Genomic DNA, 26369 nt, shown 5'->3' with positions numbered 1-26369 from the left:
TAATAATAGAATTTTAGTGGAACTCTTGGATATCAGGCTCTTTCTTCTGTAACTTTTAGCAGCAAGTTCTGCTATTTATTTATTACTTGCACTGTTTTTTTGCTGTATGAGATGGAGAAGATGATGGAGGTTACGAGGATGGGTTGGATGGTCCAGTTGGTGGTACCACACCAACGGTGCCAAGTGGCACAAAGGAGGCCCAGCTAGCTAAACGCATCACCAAAGGCAAGAAAACACGGAGGATCCTCTCCAACAAACCACAAGATTTTCAGGTAATAGATCTATTAAATATTGCATGTTCCCTTTTTCTGCTGAGCATAACCCTGCTCCTTTTACACAGGCTGAGCATAATTTAATGTCAGCTTCTCTAATGCACCACAGAGATAATTAGCCTCTTCATTTGAAAGCCAGTATTTGAAAATTATTCCTCAAAAGTTCCTGTTACTGAGATGTCTGATTTTGCACAGTTCTGACTGAAATAGGGATGAACCTTATTTACTGTATAGTTGTATAGATTTCAAACTCCTGTAGCAGCTTTAAAAATAAATGGTAAAGGCAAGTGAAAAAAACTCTAGTGAAATAATTCATGCAAACTTGTCTTGTAAAATTAGTGACATAATTAAGGTTGCAAAGTCTGGTTCATATCTATTAGCTACTTCAGATGTTGGCTAACATTTTTGGTGATATAAGGAATTGTTGTGATCAGGATCACAAATAATATAGAGAATGAATTAGTACAAATATTTGATTTTTTTTTCAGATCCGTGTTAGAATCATTGAAGGACGTCAGTTGCCTGGAAATAACATAAAACCAGTGGTCAAAGTTCATGTTTGTGGTCAGACACACCGGACAAGAATCAAAAGAGGAAATAACCCATTTTTTGATGAAGTAAGTGCTGTAAGAACACTCTAGCTGAAGTGTTGAGGCTATAAATGTAGAGAAATAGTTAATACAGCTTTCATTATGATCAATTAATAAGAGTTTACTAATATTTGTGGGTACTTATGTGGGCTAACATGCATTATGCGATTTTCAGTCCCTTTCTTTATGTATTCACATCACTAAACACATCTCTGTCACCGGCAGACTTAGCAGATAAAACCATCTAGAAGGAAGTCAAACTTCATGTGAGATCTGTGGAACATTTTCTTTAGTGCAGTTGGCTGTGTAACAGGATCACTTAGAGTAGTTGTGTGCAGGTTATGAACATCACAGAAACATTAATTAGAAATCATTGCAGACTTCTATGGTGTGTGCAAACGAGGGCTCAGTGCAGTGCAGTTCATTCTGCCACAGAATCTGGAAATGTCACTGCCTTGCTGCCCATGATTTGTAAAAGCACAGCTAGATTTCTCTGTCCAGACAGGAGGGCCTTATATCAAACACTGAAATACAGGAGACAATTCAAAGGCACCTAAGGGACACAAGAATGATGCCATAGCTGGAAGACTAATGTTGCAAAACTGAAGTGTAATAGACAAAATGCTGACGATAACTCTCATTGTCTGGGCAGGTGTGAAAAGTTCAGGAGATTTTGGAACTGCATGGCAAGCATGTTTAACACACACAGGCAAGACCAAGGAATTTATAAAGCTTTGAAACTTGAACTAAGCTGTAGGTAGCAGTCAAGATTTATGAAGCCATGGAAAAAATAGGGAGGGCAGAAGGTTGGTTGCACCTTATATTGAAACAATTCCTTGGCAGTCTCAATATCCATACCAGTCTAAAACTGGACTAGGAGGGACCTCCTATATGTTTACATACCCTTCCTTTTTTTTTTTGTATAAAATACTGACTGGAATATAGCTGGGATTAAAGACCAAGCTTAATGAGGCATGATCTATTATGAAAACAAGCTAATAAATAGTATATATATATCTTTATGTATCAAACTATCAGATTTATTACTACGGCCTTGAATTTCAAAAATTCAAATCATTACAATCACTATCACCACTAACCCTAACAAAGCCTCTTTGACAACTACAACAGAGATGTTTAGACCAGAATTTAATGTTCTGGCAAATGAATTTTATATGAACTTCCGAAGTTGTTCCCCTGAGAAAAATATAAAGTGCAGAGCAAGGAGCAAAGGGCAGTGCTGGAAATTTCCAGCACAGTTATGCTGACAGAGTTTGTTCAAATGGAAGTTGTGATTGTCTTGTCTCTGTTGCACAGAGCCAATTTACTAAATTCAGTTTTTCATTCTGCACTAAATTACCACATAATAGGTCCAGCAAGGAGGCAGAGTACTGTATCAGGCATGATTCACATGCCTCTAAAAGTAATGCTTTTGCATTTTGTGTTCAAGTAATTGTGTCTATCATTTTAACACAGGGGGTTTTTGTTTGTTTCTACCTTGACAGATATTTTTCTACAATGTCCACATGACTCCTTTGGAGCTGCTGGATGAAACAGTTAGCATTCGGGTAAGACAAGCTTGTGCATATCCACAGGGCTGCTGGATACCTGTAGCATCCTCTGGCCATTTCACCAGGTTGTTTAGGGACATTCCTGTTTCATGCTCCTCTGTCTTTTTAGGTGTATGATTCTCACTCTCTACGAGCAGACTGTCTAATGGGTGAATTTAAGGTGAGTATGAAGTAAACTCCATATCTGGGCTAAATTAAATAAAATGGAAGAAAACTTTTAAGTACTAGTTTTAAATGTTTAAATTTATACTTCTTTTTTCATGGGGCCAGAGAATTACCTGATGATGTTTTACTTCTCAAGCTAGAGACCATTTGCTCAAAGCGCTACTAAGCAGGTTTTTTTATTTGAGTAGACTGTTGTTAAAGAAATTTGTGTGATTTATATACCAAGTTCTCTAGTTTGCATCCAGGTAACTTCTTCTTTTGTGGTTAGGTAATTATTTGGTGTGAGGTAGGGTTTGAAGAGATGATTTTATTAGGTAGCTAATAGGCAGAATAGTGATATGTATGGTGGCATAAAGATACACATTCTTAAATGATGTGGAGAGGTGTTCCTTTGGTCAGAAGTTAAGTAAAAACAATGGTGGAAAATTCACCTAATTAAAGTAGTTTCTGTGATTCTGATGATGTTAGTGAGATGAGCTTTGGATATGTTATGGCCAACTCTGGGAAATAGACATCTGCCTGCCAAGAATTCCCATGGCTACTGGGATCCACTGTTACAACACTTCCAATATCAGTGCTGGCTGTCTTTTCTGCTTGTTTATTTGGTACTGCATAAATTTAATAGGTCTCTAAACCAGCTTTTTATAAAAATATGCAGAGGGAAGAGTGCTCTTTTCTAAATGAAACACTTTCTGCCAAAAAGCTGATTGCTTTTTGCTTCTCAGTGCTTATTTTCTTTGTGATTTCTAGTGATTCAGTCAGTGGTGTATTGCTCTGTGGAAGACTGATTATTCACTAAGCAGGTGACAGCACATCACTCAGCTACTTTTTGTTCCTTCAGGCACACATTCCAACAGGAAACCACAAGGGTAATTCTGTCTAGAAAACCTTTCAGACTTTACTTGCAAGGAATACTAGCCCCAACTGCCATGAGCAAACATTCCTGAACATATTTCAAATCTGATACAATGAATGAGGCAATCTTGTCCAGATTTGACAGAAATGGTCATATTCTTAACAAAGAAAAGGATATTAGTCATTAAAAAAAAAAAAAAAAACAACCTAAGTTTCACTTCTGGAACTGAAGCGTGAGATGTTGAGTAGGAGGAAGGAACAAAAGTGTTCTCAAAAGCCTGTCTGAACATAAAATAATGAGTGAGCGTAGGGAATTCAGGAAGCAGTAAGCCAGCCCCATCTTGTGTCTCTGGTAAATGAAAAAGCTTGGGAACTAAGAAAAGAAGAAAATAACTACATGTGTTAGTTGTAATACATTTTTTCTTGCATTTTCTTCTTGGCTGCCCTATCCATTTGAAATCCCTCATTTTTCAATGCAAGGCATTTTCTCTTTCTCCATCTAGTAATACTCTATGTGAACTGTCTTCTGTTTGTGACAAGAACACAATGCAGTACTGCCCATGAAAAACAGGGGGGGGAGTTGGCCAACCCTTTTTCTGTTTTACTATTTCTTCAGGGGTAATGCCTTTGATCTTTATTTCAGATTGACATTGGCTATGTTTATGATGAGCCTGGTAAGTGATGGTTACTTCAGAACTTCTTTCCTTGAAACTGCAAGTTGAAACATTTCAATAAATTTCTAAAGTAAAAGAAGAAACTTGATGCAAAGTTATTAAAGTTTGCTGTTTTAAGTATTAACTTTAAAAAATCCAACAATATATAAGTCTTTTCAGTGAATTCACAATGAAGTACGAGCCCCTTGTTTGTCAAAGATCTAAAATTTGAAAAATAACACAAAAATAAATGATAATTATGTTCCTGAATTAGTATGCCGAAAGAGTTTAACACCAGATTTCTTGTTTTGGATGGCACTATTGAGACCTGTCTAGGACAGGATTATTTTGTTAAATAATTAGGGTAATTTAGGATAAAGCGTACTTTTGAAATAGCTCACTGCATATATGATGTCTGCCATTTTGTAATGGATATTACTGGGGCCAGTGGTGATATTTGTTTTATTTCAGGCCATGCAGTCATGAGGAAATGGCTTTTGCTGAGTGATCCTGAAGATACAAATTCAGGAGCCAAAGGCTATATGAAAGTCAGCATGTTTGTCCTGGGAACTGGAGATGAGCCACCAGTAAGTTCAACTTAAATGTTTTTCTTCCCCTCTCTAACCCATGGATATTTATTTACGTCCCCCCAACATTGTTTTAATACTGTATAATTTGCTCTGTGAGCAGCATTTGTAAGTAAGACAGAATTTGGTTGCAAGTGGTTTCAAGGGCATCCTGTACTAAGTGACTAACTCAAAGCTTGTTTTGTTATTCTGCTCAGTTAAGCAACCTCTACTGTTTGTGTATGCTCTATGTACTGGAAGTAGAGATGTGGTAGCCTTTTTCTGCATGCAAGCTCATACAGAATTCTCCTTAGCACAGCTAAGCAGGCAGAGTAACACTGATAGTGGTTCCAGGACTAAGTAGTCTCCACTACTACACTACAACACATAGACAAGCCCGTAGAGAAAACAGAGAGCTCCAAATGTTTCCTGGTGAAGCTCAGAGCCCTCAATAATTACAAGTCAGGGCCAAGTAATTTGATGCAGATAAAAGCAGTAGGTAGCTTTAACAATCCAATCCTTCATTGTCTGCTGTTCTGTCAAGGCGAAAACAGCTGATTTTTTCTTGTAATGCTTTTCTTACCTGACCATTGCCTGTAGTTTAGATTCTGCTTTTCTTCCTGTGTGATATTTTTGCATACTGTTACTCCTTAGTTATATATAATGTGGTCCCCAGAACCATGGCAGATTGCCTTTTAGTTTTGTATTAACTGTTCCTCTCTGCTATCCTCATGATTCTTGAAATCACAAGGATATGTCTAGAGATTTGTGGTGTGTTTATTTTTAAATGAGGAAGCAGTAAGTTATATCAGACTTGTAAGCCTTTTCTAATTGTAGTAAATCTCTTCTCTTGAGATGAGTCTGAAATTGGCATGAAGCTGGCATTTTACATGTACCAAAATCATTGTTGTCTGATGATGAATTTGAAACTGTCATTATAATGGGCTTCTGCAATTGAGTACTTTGGAGATAAAACTGAAAGTAAAATAGTTTAGCTAGAATAACATTTTTGTGGCTTGATAATTGGATGCAGTCTCATTCTTCATCATGAATAAATAAATAAATAAAGACAACGGCCTTTAGCTAATCAACAGAAGTTTAGCTACTCACCTTAATTCTATTTCTGTACATTGCCTTGTCTTTTTTGTCTACAACTGTATTCCCCAACAGGTTGAAAAAAGGGAGAGAGACAATGAAAGTGATGATGTGGAGAGCAATCTTTTATTACCTGCTGGGATTGCACTTCGGTGGGTCACCTTCCTTCTCAAAATCTACAGAGCTGAGGACATCCCACAAAGTATGTAGCTGCTCCCTGCTTCTCCATTGGTGTTTGAATACTGTTAGAAATAGTTATTTGTGGTAGCTGTTCAGAGTAGAATGCAGGTGACTTTTTATCCCTTACTAGCATATTTTCTCACCTAAATCTGTGCCAAATAGCAATGCCTACAAAAAAGTGTATAATGTTTTTCAAAGGTGATGCCTTTAAATTCAGGAGCACATCAGCACTTCTTATGATGTTCGAAAAATCTATGTTCTTAAAATTGCTCCTAAGCCAAAATTCTCAGTTTTTACCTGCAACACTTCAGAATTTTGTTTATCAGGTTGGACAATTTAGGCAACTTATTACTTAGGAATAATAATAGTAATAGTAACAATATTAGTAATAGTAGTAGTAGTAGAAGTAATAGTAGCAATAATAATAATAGTAATAATAATAATAATAATACCTTAATTTAATCTTTGACACCTCTCCAGTGGATGATGCTTTTGCACAAACTGTCAAGGAAATATTTGGAGGAGAAGCAGACAAGAAAAATCTGGTAGATCCATTTGTAGAAGTTTCTTTTGCTGGGAAAAAGGTAATTTAGTAAATATCTGAACCTTTTTATTCTAATTGTAGTCCTTAGAACAGATTTCATGTGCCAGCATGAATTTTTAAGTTTACTGGAATTATGGAAATAAAAATAAATGAAAAGATAGAGTTAACTTCGTAAAATGGCAAACTTCAAGGTACAATAGAAAGGGTGTAAAAGTGATGACTAATGAAAGGAATGTATGACTAAAGGCTAGAACTGACACATGCCAGATTCCTTGCCTACCCTTGTTCCTGATTGCTTTTAGTATTTGGTGATACAGATCTTTCTGTACAGATTAACCACATTTGTGTATTTAAATAATAATGTGTTCCTTAGAATGCAAAATTCTAACTGCAGAACTTATATTCATTACTAGTCAAATTTTTTGTCAGTCATTTAATATGCTATATAGTCAGGTTACCACACCCAGTAGTGTAGAAGATCTTTAGAAGACATGACTAGCAAATAATGCAGCCTCTCCCCTATGATGTATCCTTCATCTACCCTAAAATCTGTGTAAAGAAAGCTGGAATCAAATTATTCCTTCATCTCATTTCTCTGCTGTGATAAAAGCACATTCAATTGTGGCTAGTGGAAATAACAAGATTAAATAATTTTGTTTAATTGTAGCTAGTGGAAATAAAAAATAGGATAACCCAAATCTCATGTTTAAACAATATTTTCTTTTCCTCCAAAAGTCATTAATGCTGCATATGCAGATTAACAGTAGTTATCAGTGAAAAACTCATTGAGCATCAATGGTTCATTGCAGCATTAATCCAGGATTCATTGGCTACTACCCCTGATTTTTCCAATCAGATGATGTGTCCTAAATTGTAGGTAGTATATACCTTTCTTTCTGTTTTATCTTTGATGTGTTATATATATGATTTTTGGCAGGTTTGCACAAATATAATTGAGAAAAATGCTAATCCAGAATGGAATCAAATTATTTATCTTCAAATCAAGGTCAGTTTTTTTACCCTTGTTTCTGTAGTATACAGACATTTTTTTGGAACTCAGAACCAATTAACATTACAGAGGTGAAAAAAGTAATGAGTTATTTTACTTTGCTTTTTTTTTCAGTTTCCCTCAATGTGTGAGAAAATAAAACTTTCAGTTATTGACTGGTGAGTTATGACTTTTAATCAAATTACTTAAGAAGCTAAATGATGATAAGTGGAGAAAAGTCTGGTTCTATAGACATCAGGTATTTTTACAGTGCATGAGAGTATTTAAGCAAGTGTTTAAGTGCCTTTCTGGTTTCTTTACAAGAGATCTGATTAGTGTAATATGAGATTATTCTTAATTGTGTGCACTGAGAACTGTGCACTGTCACTGTTTAATGATAGTGTAAAAGTCAGATGACTTATTCATGGTCTACAGCCCACTTTTGTTACTTGTCATTTCTGGTTTTGTTAGTAATACTGAAGCATTTCAGGTCATAGAAAACATGTGTACTCGTAGCTTGCTTCTGTGTGTGATGACCAGCATTATATTTAAATAAAATCTTTCTTTTTTCTTTTTTCTAGGGATCGACTTACAAAAAATGACGTAGTCGGAACAACATATTTAAGTCTCTCAAAAATTGCTTCTTCTGGAGGAGAGATTGAGGGTAATTGCTTGAGCAGTGTGTAACACACTGCCTTCTCTTGTGTTACACAGAATGGCAAAGATCAGTGTTCTAAGAAAGTAGCTATTTATCTATAGCTTCTCAATTCCCTGGCAACAGGATTGTCTGTTCCTGAAATTTTCAAAACAATACTCTTAGAAAACATTCCTTTAAAAGTCATGGGACTTTTAAAAATAAAGTATTAAAATTGTAATGACTAAACCACATCATCATGGAAATAGCAGTAATTCAAGACTTGGTTTTCCATTTTATATATATGTAAGTTAATGAATTAATTAAATTTTTGAGTACTTTCCCAAATTCAGAAAATGATGTGATATCTTACACAATATGTGTAAGATATGCAAATTTACTTAGATGCTTAATAAGATATTTAATTTTAAGGCAAGCTGGAGTCACTGTTTCAGAACCACTTGCCAGAAAAATTGTTTTCTCTTTTAATGAACATAGCTTGACATATTAGTAACCCATACAGAATTGTAAAGCTCAAGGTTAACTAGGCTGAACATGTATTTATCTGACTACCTACACTAGTTTGAAAGACTCTGTCACAAAACTATGTTCATCATTGCTACAATAAGAATCTAAATTACTAATTTTTTCAGCTGTATTTATAAAATCTATGTGATATGTACTTGTCTGAGACAGACCAGTGAGTCCTTAAGTTGGTGGGTATATCAGTTGTTTAAATACAAAGTTAGTGGTTCCAATTCGATACTGACTGGAGTAGGCAAGAATTCTTGCAAGAATTGGATGGAACTGTATTTTTGGTCACATAAAAGCTTATAAATTAGTCCTTTAGAAGGACTGCTGCTGAAGTAACACTTCATGCAAACATTCTTTTTATATATCCCATGTGCAGCCAGAAGCAAAAGAAAAAGGCAAAGGGAAAGCCAAGACAGAAGGGTTGGGCTGTTGGGGAAAATCCGGCTCTGGAGATATCACTTGTACTCCCCATGAGTATCTCCAACTGCAGCTGAGTCACAGAGCATTTACACTTCAGAGCCAGGCACTCAGGAACTGGGGAGATTAGCTTGGTGTCTCTCTCTGCTGAGGTATTGACATTGGAACAGCCATTTCTGTTATCTTCTCTTCAGTGCTGTGTCTGAAGCCTGTTCTGGCTTCTAAAGGGTTGTGAAACTGAACTAGTCTCTAGTCCTCACTAAATGTAAATGGAGATACCCTAAGGGGCCCTGAAATGTAGTGGGTTTTTAAAATGACCTTAAGATTTTAAAAGTAGTTTTAAAAATAAATCTGTATTTTTTGTGGAGGAGGATTGTACAAAGCTAAAAAATAGGCACCAAAACAAGATATTTTGTCAGATACACGCTGGTTATTTCCCCTTTGGAATTTGTACAGGAGGAGTAATACCTTCATATATTAATCAGAGGCAAAATTCTAGCCTATATGAACTTTATTTTTTCTCAGGCTTTCAACTTTTTTTTAAAAGGAGATTGCTTTGTGATGTGAGGGATTTTTTTAAAATGCTATTGTCACTCGTCATATAACTACTTCTCTTTTCATAATATAGATTTTTCATCTTCAGGAACAGGGGCTTCATCATATGAAGGTTTATATCTTCAGCTGTTACTGATTTTGTGTTCCATTGCCCAAACTGGAGAGTATTGCCTAAGATACTCCATCAGCTTAAAAATAATTTTAATAATTGTTTGTCTAAAAGATTTCACCATTGTGATTAAAGAGTATCAAACATAACTAACTCTATAAAACAGTTTTGGCACTGGAATTGGTTTGAAAATATTTCTGTTTGGCTGGTGCTTCAAGCTGTGTGTTAGAGATGAGCATGTAGTTGCTTCAATTACAGAGTGCTTAGACTAACAATGGCTTGAAATTTTTAACTGATCTATGAGATAACAGATATATTTGCACCTGCAGAGCCCTGCAGAAGTAAATAACTGCCTAAAATAATTAGTGGCTGTTCTGCTTATGCTTAACGAGCTATATAAACAAATTCTGGAAAATAAAATCTGATTTGTTACTACCTGGAGAGGTGACTTTTTTCATAACTGTCTAGGTTGACATCCAGGTTTGGGAGACTTTCTGGTAAATATTTAAATAGTGAGAAATAAATACAAGTGGAGTGCAGCTGAAAGGTAGTCAACATTCATCCACATGGTACTACATTTACTATTCTGCTTTCTTAATAAAGTAATACTAAGTTAAAGGCTGAAATAATTTCTCAGAGTCACTTTCTATTATACATGATCATTAGCCTTCTAAAAGCAAACAATTGACTTTTAAATTTTAAAAAATAGAAAAGAAACTATTTTTATTCCAGTTTTTGGATAGTTGTTTGTTGTGTTTTTAAAATTCTTATTCTGTTTTAAATTTAAATTTTAATCTTTTAAAATTTATATTCTGTTTAATTTATTGTTGTCAGTAACTAGTGAATGCATTAATTTAACACATATCTGTATCTTAAACCCAGTCACACTGAGGTCTGATTCAGGTTTAGTCTTAGAATTTCTTAAAAATTGGACATTATTCCAATGACTTTTTTTTTTAAATTCAAATTATGATCTGTTTCTGATTCAGAGATAAGGATGTGAAAGTCGCCAAAAGCAAAATAGAGAACTGCAAATCTCTATTTGATATTGTGCAGGTTATAGTGACTTTGTGTTGACAGGAAATTACCTCAAGACATCACATTCGCTTTTACAATCCCCTTGTGTCACTCGGTAGTGGCATAGTCACACAAGGCATAACCCTCTACTGTCCCTGTCTTACTCAGCCTTCTTTTCCTGTGAGAAGTGTGTGCCTCCCTCTCTGTGCTGCAGATCACTCCAGGCAATTTCAGTTGCAAAGTTCACCTGTTTCTCATCTTTTTTTTTCTGCTAGAGAGTGCATCTTTTCTGTGGCTGTTTAGTTTGATCATTGGCCTGTGCATTTAAGAGATTGTAAATATTGTTTTACTCAGTTTCATTATTTTCTAGGAAACATGTTTTCTGTTAGCATAAAAGCATATTACCCTTGCAATAAATTAAGACCATATATTTGGAGTGGGACATAAATTCTTCTTGTTCTGTGGGATTTTTGCTGCATGATGCAGTATTTACTGTAAGTGGTGTACAGTGAAGAAAGAAGTTATGTACAAGTCCAGTCAGTGGCATCATTACTTTAAATTCATATGGTATATCCAGAGAATAAAGTGTTCTTATATTACTAATACCTAACTAATATCTAACATTTCTTTTAATGGATTTGATAGTAATGTTATTAGTTTTTTTCTGGCTCAATATGATAATTAACAAAGATGTAATGGTAATGTCTTCTGTTAGTAAACTCTGGAGAAACTGATGTTGGTTTTTTACCAACGTTTGGACCTTGTTACCTAAACTTTTACGGAAGTCCAAGAGAATACACTGGATTCCCAGACCCATATGATGAATTAAACTTTGGAAAGGTAAGTTTCTTTATTAATTGTTTTTCATAAAAGAATTAACCCAATTCTTTTTAATCAATGAATTAATTCATGTGAATGGTTTTTTCTTATTACACACCTCTTGCTCTTTATTTTTGAGTAAATCTTTATATTTAAGATCAAAAAGTATGATAGTATTTTCCATTCCTATCTGGTTTTTTAAAAAGGTATTTTTGAAAGAACAGCAATGATTTTGATTATTTTCACTACTGCACCTTTGCATGAATTTGTATTTCTTCTTTCCTTCTTTGCATAAATATGTTTTTCACTTCTAGCATTACGCCAACTGCTTTATTTCATTTGTTCCAGTATGTACATCCATGCCTCTGCAGGAGTTTTGAGAACACTTCAGTGAAGCCAGAACCATGTACAGCTAAAAAAATACACACTTCTTTAGGGCAAACATGTAAAATTATATTTGATATGTGTTTATTTTACAGGGAGAAGGAGTTGCTTATAGAGGGAGAATTCTGGTTGAACTATCTACATTATCTGAAAGCAAGCCTGTTAAAAAAAATTTAGAAATGATTCCTAATGATGACTTACTGGTTGTTGAGGTAAATCTTTGTTTTCCTGTCGCTGTTGGTTGTGGAGATGTGCCTTGGCTGGTTGTTTTTAGAGAGTGAGCTAACTCACTGAAATCAATACAACACAGTTCAATCTCCAGGTTAAGAGAGGTGGTACTGGTGGCTGAGGAGTAGTGACTACAGAAATGTTGTGCCCTTACAGCAAGAAGTGTTAATCTGAAACATTTTATAATATCAGATACAGCAATTTATTATACACGTTATATTTTTGGGTTTCTTCACAGAAAATAGTAAAAATGTTAAAGTTGTTATTTCCATTTAGACGTTGCTATTGTTTTCTGTAATCGTGGATCCTGTTTTGCAATAGAACTGAAAAGGTTGTTTTGGCAGAAATACCAGCGCAGACGCAAGTTCTGCTTGGCTGCTGTGTTCCATTCTGCCACGATGCTGCAAGACACGGGGGAGCCCATCCAGTTCGAGGTGAGCATCGGCAACTACGGCAACAAGTTCGACACCACCTGCAAACCTTTGGCCTCAACGACCCAGTACAGCCGCGCCGTGTTTGATGGTGAGGATGGTTTGGGGTGAAATCCGCTAAAATTGTCTTTTGGGAGTGCTGTTCATAGCCTTGGAATGTCAGCCCACAGTGCACTGAACGCTTCCTGAAAATGGGACAGAATAGAGCGTGTGGCTCTTCACAGCTTTTGAGATGAAGTTGCATTTATGGAATATGTGCTGCTAGACCTACTGAGGTTATTAATGAATTTTTGACAGAATTCAGTGAAATCTTTTGACCGTGTACTAGATAAGCACAAACTCTGCAAGAAAAAGAAATCACATTATTTTAGAGGTATCTAGAATTAAGTAGAGAAAACATGTTTTGAATATTCTGACTTAGAATAAAATAATTTGTTTTTAAACCATACATCTCTTAGCCTAGAAAAAAACGAATTATCTAGATCACAGGAAAATACATTTTGGCTATAGGTTTTTTTATTAACTGCAAAGAATAGTTCTTTTTTTGTTTCCTGTGTATTAAATGAAATAATTAGACTTATTCTAGAAAATTATTATTTGAATATTTTATTTCAAAGATAAAGTTATATTAATGTGCCATCTACATCATAATGTTATGGGAAAGAATATGTTAACAGCTAATCTATTTTTAAAAATCCATTGGATTTTGAAACAATTTGAAACAATTTGAAGGGAACATTTACCATTCCACAGATACTACAGGGCTTGAAAATACAAATCCTTTTGTGAATTTGGAATAGCTTGTATATTCTTAATAATTTGTAGTATATAAATGATATGAATGTAACAACAGTGTACAGTATGTATTCCTGCCATGAATTCTAAATCTTACATCCAAATGTTTCACACCAGGTAATTATTACTACTACTTGCCATGGGCAAACACAAAGCCAGTTGTAACGCTGACTTCTTTTTGGGAGGACATAAGTCATAGATTAGACCCTGTGAATGTAATCCTAAACATGGCTGAAAGACTGGTAAGACATTTTAAATCTTTCTTTTTCTGATAGGCTTTTCATTTTTACTCCTTTTCATTTAGAAATGTAATCAAAAAGTGACATTTTTGGCGAATTATGGGAATTCTGTGATACTTTCCTTTTTTCTTAGTGAAAATTAAAAGTTGCTTGGTGTAACAAATGGCACAGGTAATCATAGGCCTGTATTTTATCAAGGCTCAACACATTCCTACTTGAACCCACAGGGAATTCCCACAGCAAGGAAGAGTCTTCAGTGTTGGTTAGGAGCATGTTAAGTCTGTGGGACTGTTATTTGCATGTTTTGTTTAATACAGAGGGGAAGAACATCAGAATAGTCCTGTTAAATACAAATTAAATTTAAACATGAGTCTTTTTTTGGGCTTGGCCTTTGCACAGATGAATAAATAAGATCAAAATCTTGAAACTCATACTGACCATAAAGCACAATGGAAGTTTTTAAGTGCAAATTCTTTTCTTTTAAATTCCTCAGCAATCCAACTTAGCTACGTTAAAATCAGGAATGCAGGCTAAAGTGTCTGAAAACCAATTAGCTGAGATGTGGTTGAAGCTGATTGATGAACTCACAGAAGATATAAGGTAAAAGAACATTTTTTATCTCTTATGTTATCATTCCAGACCTGCTCAGAATCTTTGTTATTGCCTCTGCTAAGTCAGAAAACAAATTCTGAGGACTATAAAGCTGACTAATCCCATGCATTGACCTAAGAACTGAAATTCTGAAAGTGTCTGAGAGTAGTAAAACATCATGGACATTGCCAAATAATCCATCCAGTTGTGTAATTCTCCATTATCTCAGGATAGTTTTATTACTGTCAATGTTAAAACAAAACAGTATCTCTTGAAAAAAATCTGAGGGAGGACTGTTCTGAAAATAGATATTAGGTCTCTCTGCTGCCTTTTTTCCATCCACCCTTCTTTAGAATTCCTCATGTACCTTTGGTTTACCTGTGTTTGTATGTTATTTCTGAAACTGAAGAGGGAAGAAAGTCTAGTACTTTACTGGTAAGCCCAAAAATAAAAACTCAAAAGGTATGCAGGGATTATGGGCCATAAAGATTGCATTTTTGAATAAGCCTCTAGTCAATATGTCTGTATGGATGGGGGTGTTCATAGAAGGCAGCAAGAATCAGCATGTAGAGTTTTGAAAGAGAATAAATTCTAAATAGAGAGGAAGAAATTGTATGAGAAAGAAACATTTAAAATGGAGATATTGAGATGGGGACAGTAAACAAGTGGGTGATAAAATAGCACAGGATATGCTAAGGGGGAAAATGACAGAACAGTTATTATCCATAAGAGGAAATAACAATGAACTTGAAATGAGAGAACAAATTCATCAAGTTGTACAGCCACTATAAAAGTAAGCTAAGGAAAAACAAACAGTGGAGATCAGTATATACCAGCAAAGAATTACATAATAGAAAGCTTATGTAAAAATATAAACTAATAACTTCACAGAATGCTGTGATCTGAAAGAAAGCAGAGAGAAAGGACTGACAAACTCTAGGAAAGCAAAATGTGAAGGGCAGACTATTGTCACATGGAGCCATCTAGTCAGCGTGGAAACTTCAGGTCAGTTCCTCATCCTGACACATATGTGCACTGTTACTAATTGAGACCATTATTTTATAAAATATCACTCAACAATTACAGAGCAACAGCCCTTAGATATAGCCACCAAATGAACTTCATGTTGCTCATGGGATACAATGCTCTTTTTGAGTTTTTTTTTCAGCAAATTCAAAAAACCTCTGTCAAAGTCATAGTTCCCTGTGTCAAATTCATAGAGGATTTTTCCTTGCTGTGCTAAGGTTTAAATGAGTTAGGAGTTTGAGAGAGTCTTCAGTGCACTACTTAAACCTAAAACGATGTGACTTTCTGAAGGTTCTGATCTGGTACATTTGATTCAGGTCTAAGTAGCTCCCAGGGCAGGCAGCCCTTGCATTCAGAGCTGTAGTGGAAGGCACAACAGTCAGTATCAAGGTTTTACAGAATCAAAACCCTTAGAAGTTCAAAGCATGTCATTAAATGTAGGTCAAAGAAGAGTTGATTTTTTCAAACTAGGCAGTGTCTTTGGAAATTTTTAAACTTTTTGTGTAATATAATACTAAAGAGATTTTAATGAGCTCTGCTAGAGGGATACAGTCATTGGCCATTGAAAAGCTACCTTTTCCTCAAATCTCCTCCCATTTTTCCAGCAGAATTGGACAGCACTGTCAGGCTCATGCTGTGATTCTTTGGGGTTGTTCTGTGCAGAGGCAAGACTCACTGACACTTGAGAGTCCCTTCTAACTCAGGATTCTACGATTTCTTGGTTCCATTGAATAGTTACTCTGCCCTCTGCTGACGCAGAAGTTCTGTGTCACAGATTTCTTTTAGAATCCTTTGATGTTTTCTTGCCAGAGGATTAGGTAAATCCTGTCATAGCCACAAGCCATATATTTGTATACTGAGTTTCTGAAAATATACAGTTCCCAGTGAAGAAAAGGAACCTAATCTTGGTCTGAAGGCACTGGTTTCAGTTTTGAGGTGTACATTTTGAGACAATAATTTTTTACTGTGAATATGTAGAGAAATAGATTTTCCTTGGTTTGATTGGCAGCAATTACATTAAAGCAAACACCTCAAGGTGTTCTACCTTGGTGCTTGTTATGTAAGTACAGCCTTTCCTCTGCTTACTATAAATACCTTGTGAGGTGAAAATCTCTGCAGAAATAGATGCAATAGCACTGTTCCAGTGGTTTTCAATCACAGGAAATGATGGCACTCAATCCATTGCCACTGTTTGCATGTGTGCATTTAGAGTGCAGTTAAATAAAATCCACTTAGATTATTAACCATAACAAATATTCTCTTTTCAGTAAACCATTTCCCCTCATAGAAGGCAAATCTAATATCACAGTCCTTGACACTCAGATAGAAAAAATGCGCCTCAAGTCTCTCAAACAGATTGGAGAAGCAGCAGCAAGGATGAGAAGTGAAGCTACTGATGTGAAAGCCACTCTGACAGAAATTGAGGATTGGTTGGATAGATTACTGCAACTGAGTGAAGAGGTCAGTGCTTCACAATTCTGGTGATTGCTTTAGCAGTACTAGTTAGTTTGGTAATACCTGTCTAACAAACGGGTGTAAAGTTCACTGCTGATCAAGCAATATCCACTTGCTGTAGAACAGTAATTTTAGATGCTGTGGAAGTAAACATGTTCCCCTCTGTAATTGCAATTTGCTTAAACAAACCTCATGTGTTAGCTGTTGTCACTGAGAATGTGTATTGGGTAAAGATCACTCTGTGCTTGGTAGAATAGACCCTGTTCTGTTTAAGTGACTATTATGTCCTTTCCTTTCTTCCAGAGTTGCAAGTCACTTTTCTGGTTCAGGGACTGCAGGGTATATGTTGGGTTTCCACACATTGTTAGCCACAGTAATCAACTTCTGTAATCAACAGAGTTAAATCTGTTTCTGTTGCTTTATTTTTAATTTTCAGCAATGTTTTCTGTTTTTATCTTGGCTATCTCATAACTGGTTTTCACAAAATTTTAGAATTTTTTTTTAAATTTGTTGCTTCTGCTCTGTAAACTTAAAAAAGCAATTAATTGGCCAGACTTGCAGCTAGCTCATAAAGGTGGGCACAGAAGTCCAAAAAGGTAATAGGTGGTTTCTGTCTTCTGCTAAAAGTCTTACAATGACATACCCTTAATGTGGAAGCATCACAAACACTTCAGTATGTAGCAGGTCAGTCCAAAGCATCAGCATGTGGCATCCAGTCACTATCATCACCATAAGGGAATCGAGATGCAAAATGCCTCTAGAAAAAATTAAAAAATGTGTAAGGATCGTTTTTTTAATAAAACTTACTTTGCTTTCCAAAAATCTCCATGGTATTTTTATGACTCTTTCAGAACTATATATTGGTTTACTTGCAAAACAAAACAATTCCCTCTATTTATCATGAGTTTGTCATGATTCATGATTCTAAATGATAAATCCTTTGACATAAGCCTTTATTTATGTTTCTCTTTTCTAAGATCTAGATTCATTTATTGTTTTATTAATTAGTCTTCTTAACTCTATTTTCACCACAAATAATCCTCAGCCACAAAACAGTATGCCTGATGTGATCATATGGATGATCCGAGGGGAGAAGAGGCTGGCCTATGCTCGTGTTCCTGCACACCAGGTGCTGTACTCCACAGCAAGCCCTGAATCATCTGGTAAATATTGTGGAAAGACCCAAGCAATCTTCTTAAAGGTACTATTTTTTTCTCCTTAAGAAATAATTAACTCCCGAAGTTGAGATGCCATCTGACATAAGTGTGAAACATGCAAACAAACTATGAACAATGAGGTGTCAAACTCAGGAGAGATTAGAACCAGCTGCATATAGCTTCTTCAAAATATCAGAGAATTTTAAAGTTTATTGTAAGCCAGTTAGAACCAGTATTGGCCCCTATCTCTGAGACTTTTAGAAAAGAGCTCAAAATGGTGACTTGAATTGAAAAGAACTGAAATGAACTGAATATACTGAAAAGAACTTTTAAAGTGTTACTAGAGCTGGGATTTGAGGATTTTCCATGAATGGAAACTTTCAAAGGGAATAATAAGTGTAAGTCAGAGAAGTTCCAAAAACCTATTCAAAGTTTTGGATGATTTTCTGTAAGCAATAGAGCATGTCTACACCCTAATTCTTCAAAGTGTAATAAAGCAGTACAGGAAGAGATAAATAAATATGTACTGTTACTCATATCTCTTTGTTATTATATATCTCTTACTGAAACTATCATACCTGCATAACATAACAAAGAATAACATTTTTGTTTGTGTGCCAGTACCCACAGGACAAGACCAAAGATGTCAAAATGCCTGCAGAGTTGCGGATTAACATTTGGCTGGGGCTCAGTGCAGTTGAAAAGAAGTTTAATAGCTTTGCAGAGGGAACATTCAGTGTTTTTGCAGAAATGGTATGTCCATCGTTGCTTTCTTACTTTAAACTTGGATGTGAGTGTTGGGAATTCAATGCAGTTGGAGCTCTTTTGAATTTCTTTGCATGCCAGACAGAAAGAGAGTGTAGTGTTTATTGTAAGGAAACAAGTAGAACCCATTCAAGGCAATTAATGGTCAAGTCCATTGTGCCTACCAGATGAACTTCACCAGACCAGATTCTGAACTGGTTACTCAGGTACAAATCTGGTTAACTCCAGTGATTTCAAATACATTTATTTTAGATTTTTATCGGTGTAATTAAGATTGAGATCCAAGCTATTATGTTTTGGCATATGAATAATCCTTTTTTTTAAAATTGTTTCTTCACTTCTACAAATTATGCTTGAATACAAGTGGGTTTGCTTAATAATGGTTCTTCTGTAGCAGAGGAAAATTTACTGTTGCTGACAAAATGCTATTGTACAATGACATTTCAATGAGAAGAGTTAACAAATTCAGAATACAAATGCTTGAAATAGTCCCACAGCATATAATAGAGGTTTGCATGGTAATGGTAAGGTGTTTTATATGCCACATCACTTAATGCTGCATATAATCCAGTATCAGTAAAATAACTAATAAAAATACATTTTTACTGTGCACACTGTTGCAGCTATGCTTAAATATTTAGTAGTGCTGTACAAGGCACTTAAAGCAATGGGAGTTCAAAACCATTATTTAAGTACACAGTTTAAGAGGCTATTGAATGTCTCTTTTGTTGGTCTTCAACAATCCAACAATTTTACAGCAATAAGGTCAGAAAACTCAAGCCCATTAGAAACTACAAATAATCCCAGGAGGGGAAATAGACTGGGCTGACATCAGAATCATGCCCCTGGCAGCTACTGTGATTAGATTTTGATTCAGTTCTACATGTTACAAAAGAAAATATTTTAAATAGGAGGAGATTGGAGATGGAAAAGAATGACAGAATCATGCATTCAGGGAACAGAGGGACTTCTTTAAATTATATAACAGAATTTTATTTAAAAGAGCTATAATTTTGAGAAAATTTTACTGTAGTTGTTGGGAGGCATTACAGTGAGAAGATTGTTTACCAGGCAGCAGAGAAGAAAATGAAAGAAAGAAATTGATGATGATATTGTAGAGTAATGTGGAAAGGTAGTACTTAATTTCAGAGGAAGTAAATTTATAGTGAAGTGTTTCAGTTATAATAGTTACACAAATTTTTTTTTCTAAAAGCTGTTTATTATTCCTAAATAAAAATTGAATTTTTTGCTTTCTTCCCACACAGTATGAAAATCAAGCTCTCCTGTTTGGAAAGTGGGGTACCTCAGGACTTGTTGGTCGCCACAAGTTTTCTGATGTTACAGGAAAAATCAAACTGAAAAGAGAGTACTTCCTACCCCCAAAGGGCTGGGACTGGGAAGGAGAATGGATGGTTGATCCTGAAAGAAGGTCAGATTTTTTTAATTTTATGCAGGTAGGAATAAAGGCATTTGTGGTGTTGAGTAAAAGCTCCTCTCTGTTTTCTGGGATGAGAAGAGGATTTTTAAGCTGAATGTTCCAGGGCAGCAAAAACCACCCAATAGTCAAAGCTAGTTAATAGAGCTAAAATTAACATTACCTTTTATAAAAAGTAAAACAAAACAGGCAACAGAAAGAAAACATCCATTTCTAAACCTAACTTAAGGTTTTGCTGTCCACGTGTTATGATGTCTCCATTGCTTTTATTCTCTGCATCTCAGTGCTTCATCTTTTAAAAAGAGATAATAATTATATTTCCTGCCAAGGAAGGTGCTACAAGGCTTACACATGTCTGTGTGAGATTCACAGATCTTGCTGTGATGGTTTAAGAGACCCTTGGATTGGTGGATCTTCCCTGCATAGAAACTTAACCCTGGCATCCAGTACAAATCTGCAGTTCATGCCCTAGCAACACCATTACAGCATTTGCAAGGGCATTCACAAACACTGGATAGTATTTTGTGTTTATTTCATTAAATGTGGAAAGGTTCCATTGCCATGGCTAGACAACAGGTTATTTCTCAAACTGGCTCAAGGCAGGCATTGTTTTCAGTAGAAGGTTGTGGTGCTGTGTTGCAGCTCCTCCCCGGCAGATCAAATTCATGGAGTGTCAGCTCCTGTTAGAGCTCCTCAGCTCTAACAGGTTCAGCCTTGCTCTGCCAGAGGTTTTCAGCTCTGGAGTTGCGCCAGTCCAACTGTGTTGCCACACTTAAAACCAGACTGGGAACATTATTTGTTTCATAAATAAAAACCACGAGAAAGAGACTGTTTTCTTTCTTCCTAAAAGGAAATATTTAGTTCATTTTAAATTCTTGTGTTCTGATGGTGAAACAGATACAGAACTGTTGCTGTAGAAAAACTGTGCGGGAAGAATATGTGACATTACTTGATCTATTTTAAAATTTTATCAGTTATAGGTATGAGTGGATGGAGATTTTTTTATACTAAATCAATAGTTTTGTGAATAAGAATACATGAAGAAATTGCATCAAATCCTGTTGAAATGCATATTTTTGCCATGCAGCTGCTTCCAATGAGAGATGATCTGTGGGTCAATTTGGCCAGTAATTGGCAGTGTGGAACATACTTTAGTGCCTTCTGAACCACAGTGAGCCACCAAAGGATAGCAAAGGGCTTTTATTTGATTTAATGTTCTCCTATTTCTTTTACTTGCAACTTAGAAAAATACTAGCCAACTGATTGCTTGCCTTGTCAACAGCATAAATAGAAACAAAATTAAGTACATTGTCAAATAAGAGTGTATATATAGATGCATGTGCTTTAGAGATGTGTATGACTCATCCACAGTCTGTGCCTCCTACAGTTAAATTTATGATGTTTTTTCTTTCTCCAAGAGGATGTATTGAAAGCAGACCCTGAATAAAACAGCAGTTAAACATTCCTGCTACGCACTCATATTTATGAGTAATGTTCCTCCTATTGCTTACTACTACTGGGGTTTCTTCAGTGGTTTTTTTTTAAGTTTCCTTTGTATAGCTGGACAATCCAGAATGCTCCTATGTGTGCACATTCTATACTATGTTTCTATGTGTTTTCTGTAATGAACTAAAATTGGTTTTATTTATTATTGTATATTTTTTTTGGATGTGCAGTCTGTTGACTGAAGCTGATGCTGGTCATACTGAGTTTACTGATGAAGTATATGAAAATGAGAGTCGCTATCCTGGAGGGGAGTGGAAAGCATCTGAGCAGAGTTTCACAGATGTGGTGAGAGTTAAATTCTTCACTGGATAACTAAAGGTTTCAGAGAAGGAGTACTATGTTTTGCTTCACCATGTATTTACCCTACTAATGCAGAGAACTGTTTTATTTCCCTTACATAAAAGAATGGAGAAAAAGCCCCACCTCCACGTGAATTCACATGTCCTTTTGGATGGGTGTGGGAGGATGATGCTTGGAAATCCGATTTAAATCGAGCAGTGGATGAACATGGTAAGATTTACTGTTTATCTGCTGATATTAGGACAGTCTGCTGTAGTTCATAATGAAGGAAGACACATGTCAAAACTGCAGCAATATTCTGGGTGTAATATTGGTTTCCCTGTGGAAAAGTACCAAGGAAATATTTGGATAAAGTTTAGGCTTAAGGAATCAGATAATATGACATTGAGAAAGAGTTCACTGTCTGCATCTGTTTCTATTTCTGTTTTAATGGATTAGCAGCAGCAATTGAGGGGTTTTTAGAGAAGTCAGAAGCTTAAGACCTGAAACCTCTGTAATTGCACCAAGGCTATGCAGCAAAGCCAGGTTTGGATCTGTCTGGTAATTTACCTGTGGGCCTTTAGCCATGGGATGAGTCACCAAATAATGCTACAAAGTGAATCAGGAGGTCTGGGGACTGAAGGAAGTGGGGAACCAGTTTGTGTTGGTCACACCACACAAGTGTGGGAGGGATTCCTGTGTTGCTGAGAGCAGAATAGCAGCACTGAATTTGTGGGAAGGGGGCCATACAGGACTGATGAGCATGAAACACTGGTTATTAGGCAATCCTGAAATGAAAAAAAATTCAGGTTCTTTCTGTGAAGTAGCAGGTGCTGCTAGACAGAGATTTTCAGATTATAGGTATTATTAACATGATCAGGTTAGAAAATCCTAATATTCTTATTCCTTTCAATAAATTAGGACTGTTTTCTTCACAGAAAGTTGTGATATAAACAAGCTCACAAGACTATAATTTGGATTCTACAGCAATAGGAAAAAGTAGTCTGTGTCTCATGGCAAAATATTTACAGGACTTTGGTTTGATGGTTTGAAAAAAAACCAAAATAATTTTTACAAAAAGGGAAGATCATGGCAGATAATGGAAAACCCAAAATTTTGCAAAATAGTTACTGCTTCTAAATAAAAAACTAGGTAGCTATTAGAGTAGAAAATCTTATATTTATCTAGAGTATTGATATCTGTTTTAATTGGAACTTCTGGTAGGAGTCTGCAGTAATTTTTTAATGAGATCAATTTAAATTAAATTCTGAGTCTTAGATGCTTGGCAACTGAATTATACATAGACCAAAAATACAGTAACAGGATTACCAGTTCTGAAAGTTTTATGATTAGTGTTCATGTGGTTGGTGTTCCTTTAAATGCAAACCTGCTGGAGTCACAAGGGTGCACAGAATATTGGATTCTTACTTAAAACTGAGTGTTAAATTTTCCTGCAGTGTAGTGTGAAAATGTGATATCAACATCTGAGAAAACAAAAATGCAAAGAAAAGAGCTTGAAATTTATTGTATCTGTTTTAATGTTGAGATTTTTATTGTCACATGTATTATAATACAGCATCATTATAAAATGCCATCAGTGGGCCCCTGGCTACTGGGCTGTAGGGGCCTGCAATGCTGAATATTCTTGTGTGATAAAGCTTCATCCTCTGTAGATACAGTCACTCTATTCCCCATGCTTTTCTTCTTTGTATCGTGGTTGTATTTCTAGAAATATACCAACTCATCAATTCTGTTTTAGGGTGGGAATACGGAATTACTATTCCTCCAGACACTAAACCCAGGTCTTGGGTTGCTGCAGAGAAAATGTACCACACACATCGACGGCGAAGGCTGGTGCGGAAACGTAGGAGGGAGCTGGCTGAAGGAGCAACAGCGGGAAGGGTAGGAAAGGACAGATCCACTCAGGGATCACACATTGTAACACTTTGAGGGGTTTGGTTTGGTTTGGTTTGGTTTTTTTTTTATATCTGCTTGAGATTACTCATTACCTGAGGGAAGAAAAAATGTAATATCAACAAAAAAAAATCTAGAACATTTTATATTTTCATTACATTCCCTTTCTTTATCTTTTTGTATGTTGACGTTTCTGGCTTTGGTTTATAAGGGGGTTTTTAGGCCTGCCAGAGGAAGAGCTGCTTTTTTTCACTACAATTACACGACACTGTGGATAACAAGAACTTATATCTTCAAGGGAAGGTCATCATATGAAGATCAAGAAGGATGGGAATACGCTTCCTTGATTGGCTGGAAATTTCACTGGGAGCAACGCAGTTCTGACACTTTCCGTCGCAGACGATGGAGACGGAAAATGGCTCCATCAGAGACACACGGTGCTGCAGCCATCTTTAAACTTGAAGGAGCTTTGGTAAGGGACAGAGTGTCAAAAACATCTTTCAAAGATCAACCTGTTAATTTGCAGTAAATAAACAAATATATCAGACGTTTTAGCCTCTGAATTGTTTATCTAGTGTATAACTGAGAAGCTAATACAGTGCATATTGTTTAAATATTTTATTTGGAAAGGGATCATTAAAGTTGGGGTAGAGATTCTTGTATTAATAGTAATTTTTTATATTTTTATTACATATGCAGAATAATGTATCACATTATATATAATTTATATTTCATCTTTTTAAAATCCTACTTACTTTATTTTTCAAATTATTTTTATTTTTTCATTATCTGAGATTTAGTAATTTGGCCTCAAAAGGCCAAATTACTAGATGAACCTCCAGTAAGTAAAGTGAAATGGTAGCTCAAGCTTTTCATGCTAATAATTTAGATGTTTTAACATCAGCACAAAAGACAATAGGCTTGGAAAAAGTTGTCCTTGATGAATATTTGCTTGTATAAACAATGAAACACAAGAAAAGACAGCAAAACAAACAAACAAACAAAAAGGAAGTAAAGTGTTGGAGATGCCAGATTTTCATATTTTCATATGACACAGATAGATGAGCAGAATGCAGTTATTCCTCAAGTTTTGAGGTTAACACAGCTTCACAAAAATCTCTATTTACCAAAATACAACCTGTAGCAAATTCTGTGAGAAGGTTCCTTTGTTCTTATAAAATATATATTAATTCTGAGTGTATAGCATTAATAAATCTTCACACTTTTTCCTTGGTTTGTTTCTGTTTTGCATCAAATGTTAACCAAGACCTCACTGATAGTGTTTTCTTTCTCCAGTTAATTTGTTGCTCCAAGTTTAATAATTGCTATTTCAGTCTTGCTTACAGCTGTAGTTGCTGGGCTAGTGCTGGGATAGAGCCTTAGAGCACAGTGCAGAAGACCTGTGACCTTTCCTCCACTATGAGCTGATAGGTAGCAAGTACATCTCTGGAAATAAGACATTCTGGAAGTAAGATGAAATGACTGCATAAAGTTTCTGCAGAGCTTTAATTGGCAACAGGAAATGACCTCTGGACATGAGTAAACATCTCGTAAAGTACATTTACTCAAAGAAGTAAATTTCTCCTTGTGCTGGAAGAGAGATGGAAACCCGTAAATTCCCCCACATAGTTCATTTCTGCAAGTTCCTTCTATGTTTGTAAATAACAACTTTTCTCTGTATGTAATTTCAGGGAGCAGACAATAGTGTTGATGATGGAGAAGGGAAGAGTTCAGACAAAACCAAGGAGTCAGCTACAACAGTGTTTGGTGCCAATACACCAATGGTTTCCTGCTCTTTTGACAGTGGGTTATTTAACAATTCCTTTCTCAAAAATGTTGTTTGTTTCATTTTGGTCTCAAACAGAATCATAAGTCTTTGTGGTTTACATCTAGCTTTTTATGCCTTCTGTAGTAATTAGTATCAGACCCTTGACTGGACCCTATTTAAGTTATTAAAGGAAAATTACAGTTAGTCATTTCAGTATGTCAGTCCACTGTCACAGAGATATTTTTAAAACCTGTATGGGACAGGAATTTTAATGCTAAATTTAACTTTTTTGTTGGTTCAGGTCACTTAACCAGCTCAGTGCAGGATCAGACAATGCCTGGCCCAGAGGAAGCAGTACCATGTAGTTGAGTTGGCAAAGTGAACAAAACTGTAACTTTGCCAACCTGGATGGGTTTTAATTTCTTTGTAATCACTATAATGTGAATCACAAAAGCAGGGATGTTGAGATGGGAGCCACCAGTGCTAGTTAACAGGAATAGAGGCCAATCCTGGGACTTAACATCCTTTTTGAGGAGCTGACTGAACACTCGTCTTTATTTGAACTCTGCAGAACTTGATCAACCTTCTAAAAATGGATATCTACATCTTAAATATTTCAGAACCTCGGGAACATTGTTGAAGTTTCTTTTTAATAATGACCATAGCTGGAGGAAAATGGCACTTTTTCTTGCCAGAGGTCAGAGGTTTCAGCCCAATGAGGCTATACAGAGGTTCAGATTTTTTTCAAGGGCTTAAAGGGTTACACCTGACATCTTTTAGAGGAAAGCTGTAGTAACTTAGCCCCACATGGTCCTGGGTTTGGACCACTCAC

At 35.8% G+C, this 26369-nt stretch overlaps 1 protein-coding gene across 4 annotated transcripts in view; it reads left to right on the top strand.

Annotated features, from left to right (window-relative positions):
* MYOF (myoferlin) overlaps positions 1–26369 on the top strand; it is a 61902-nt gene that overhangs the window by 16737 nt on the left and 18796 nt on the right. For 2 of the 4 annotated variants that reach the window (XM_063405621.1, XM_063405618.1), the window contains exons 6-31: positions 112–272; positions 761–889; positions 2368–2430; positions 2543–2593; positions 4097–4127; positions 4578–4693; positions 5843–5969; positions 6428–6531; positions 7429–7497; positions 7615–7658; positions 8061–8143; positions 9693–9731; positions 11461–11585; positions 12044–12160; positions 12521–12698; positions 13520–13644; positions 14135–14241; positions 16527–16719; positions 17759–17914; positions 18492–18623; positions 19901–20064; positions 21747–21861; positions 21981–22086; positions 23615–23757; positions 24068–24241; positions 25461–25572. In XM_063405621.1, the coding sequence (XP_063261691.1) occupies positions 112–272; positions 761–889; positions 2368–2430; positions 2543–2593; positions 4097–4127; positions 4578–4693; positions 5843–5969; positions 6428–6531; positions 7429–7497; positions 7615–7658; positions 8061–8143; positions 9693–9731; positions 11461–11585; positions 12044–12160; positions 12521–12698; positions 13520–13644; positions 14135–14241; positions 16527–16719; positions 17759–17914; positions 18492–18623; positions 19901–20064; positions 21747–21861; positions 21981–22086; positions 23615–23757; positions 24068–24241; positions 25461–25572 (2964 nt within the window). The remainder of the gene's footprint in view (positions 1–111; positions 273–760; positions 890–2367; positions 2431–2542; positions 2594–4096; positions 4128–4577; positions 4694–5842; positions 5970–6427; positions 6532–7428; positions 7498–7614; positions 7659–8060; positions 8144–9692; positions 9732–11460; positions 11586–12043; positions 12161–12520; positions 12699–13519; positions 13645–14134; positions 14242–16526; positions 16720–17758; positions 17915–18491; positions 18624–19900; positions 20065–21746; positions 21862–21980; positions 22087–23614; positions 23758–24067; positions 24242–25460; positions 25573–26369) is intronic. The other 2 variants (XM_063405619.1, XM_063405622.1) reach the window with 1 other exon arrangement.

This window comes from Prinia subflava, chromosome 9 (assembly GCF_021018805.1).
Source record: "Prinia subflava isolate CZ2003 ecotype Zambia chromosome 9, Cam_Psub_1.2, whole genome shotgun sequence".
Lineage (NCBI taxonomy): Eukaryota > Metazoa > Chordata > Aves > Passeriformes > Cisticolidae > Prinia > Prinia subflava.
Note: the sequence above shows the minus strand (reverse complement) of the source record. Positions and strands in the feature narration are given on the sequence as shown.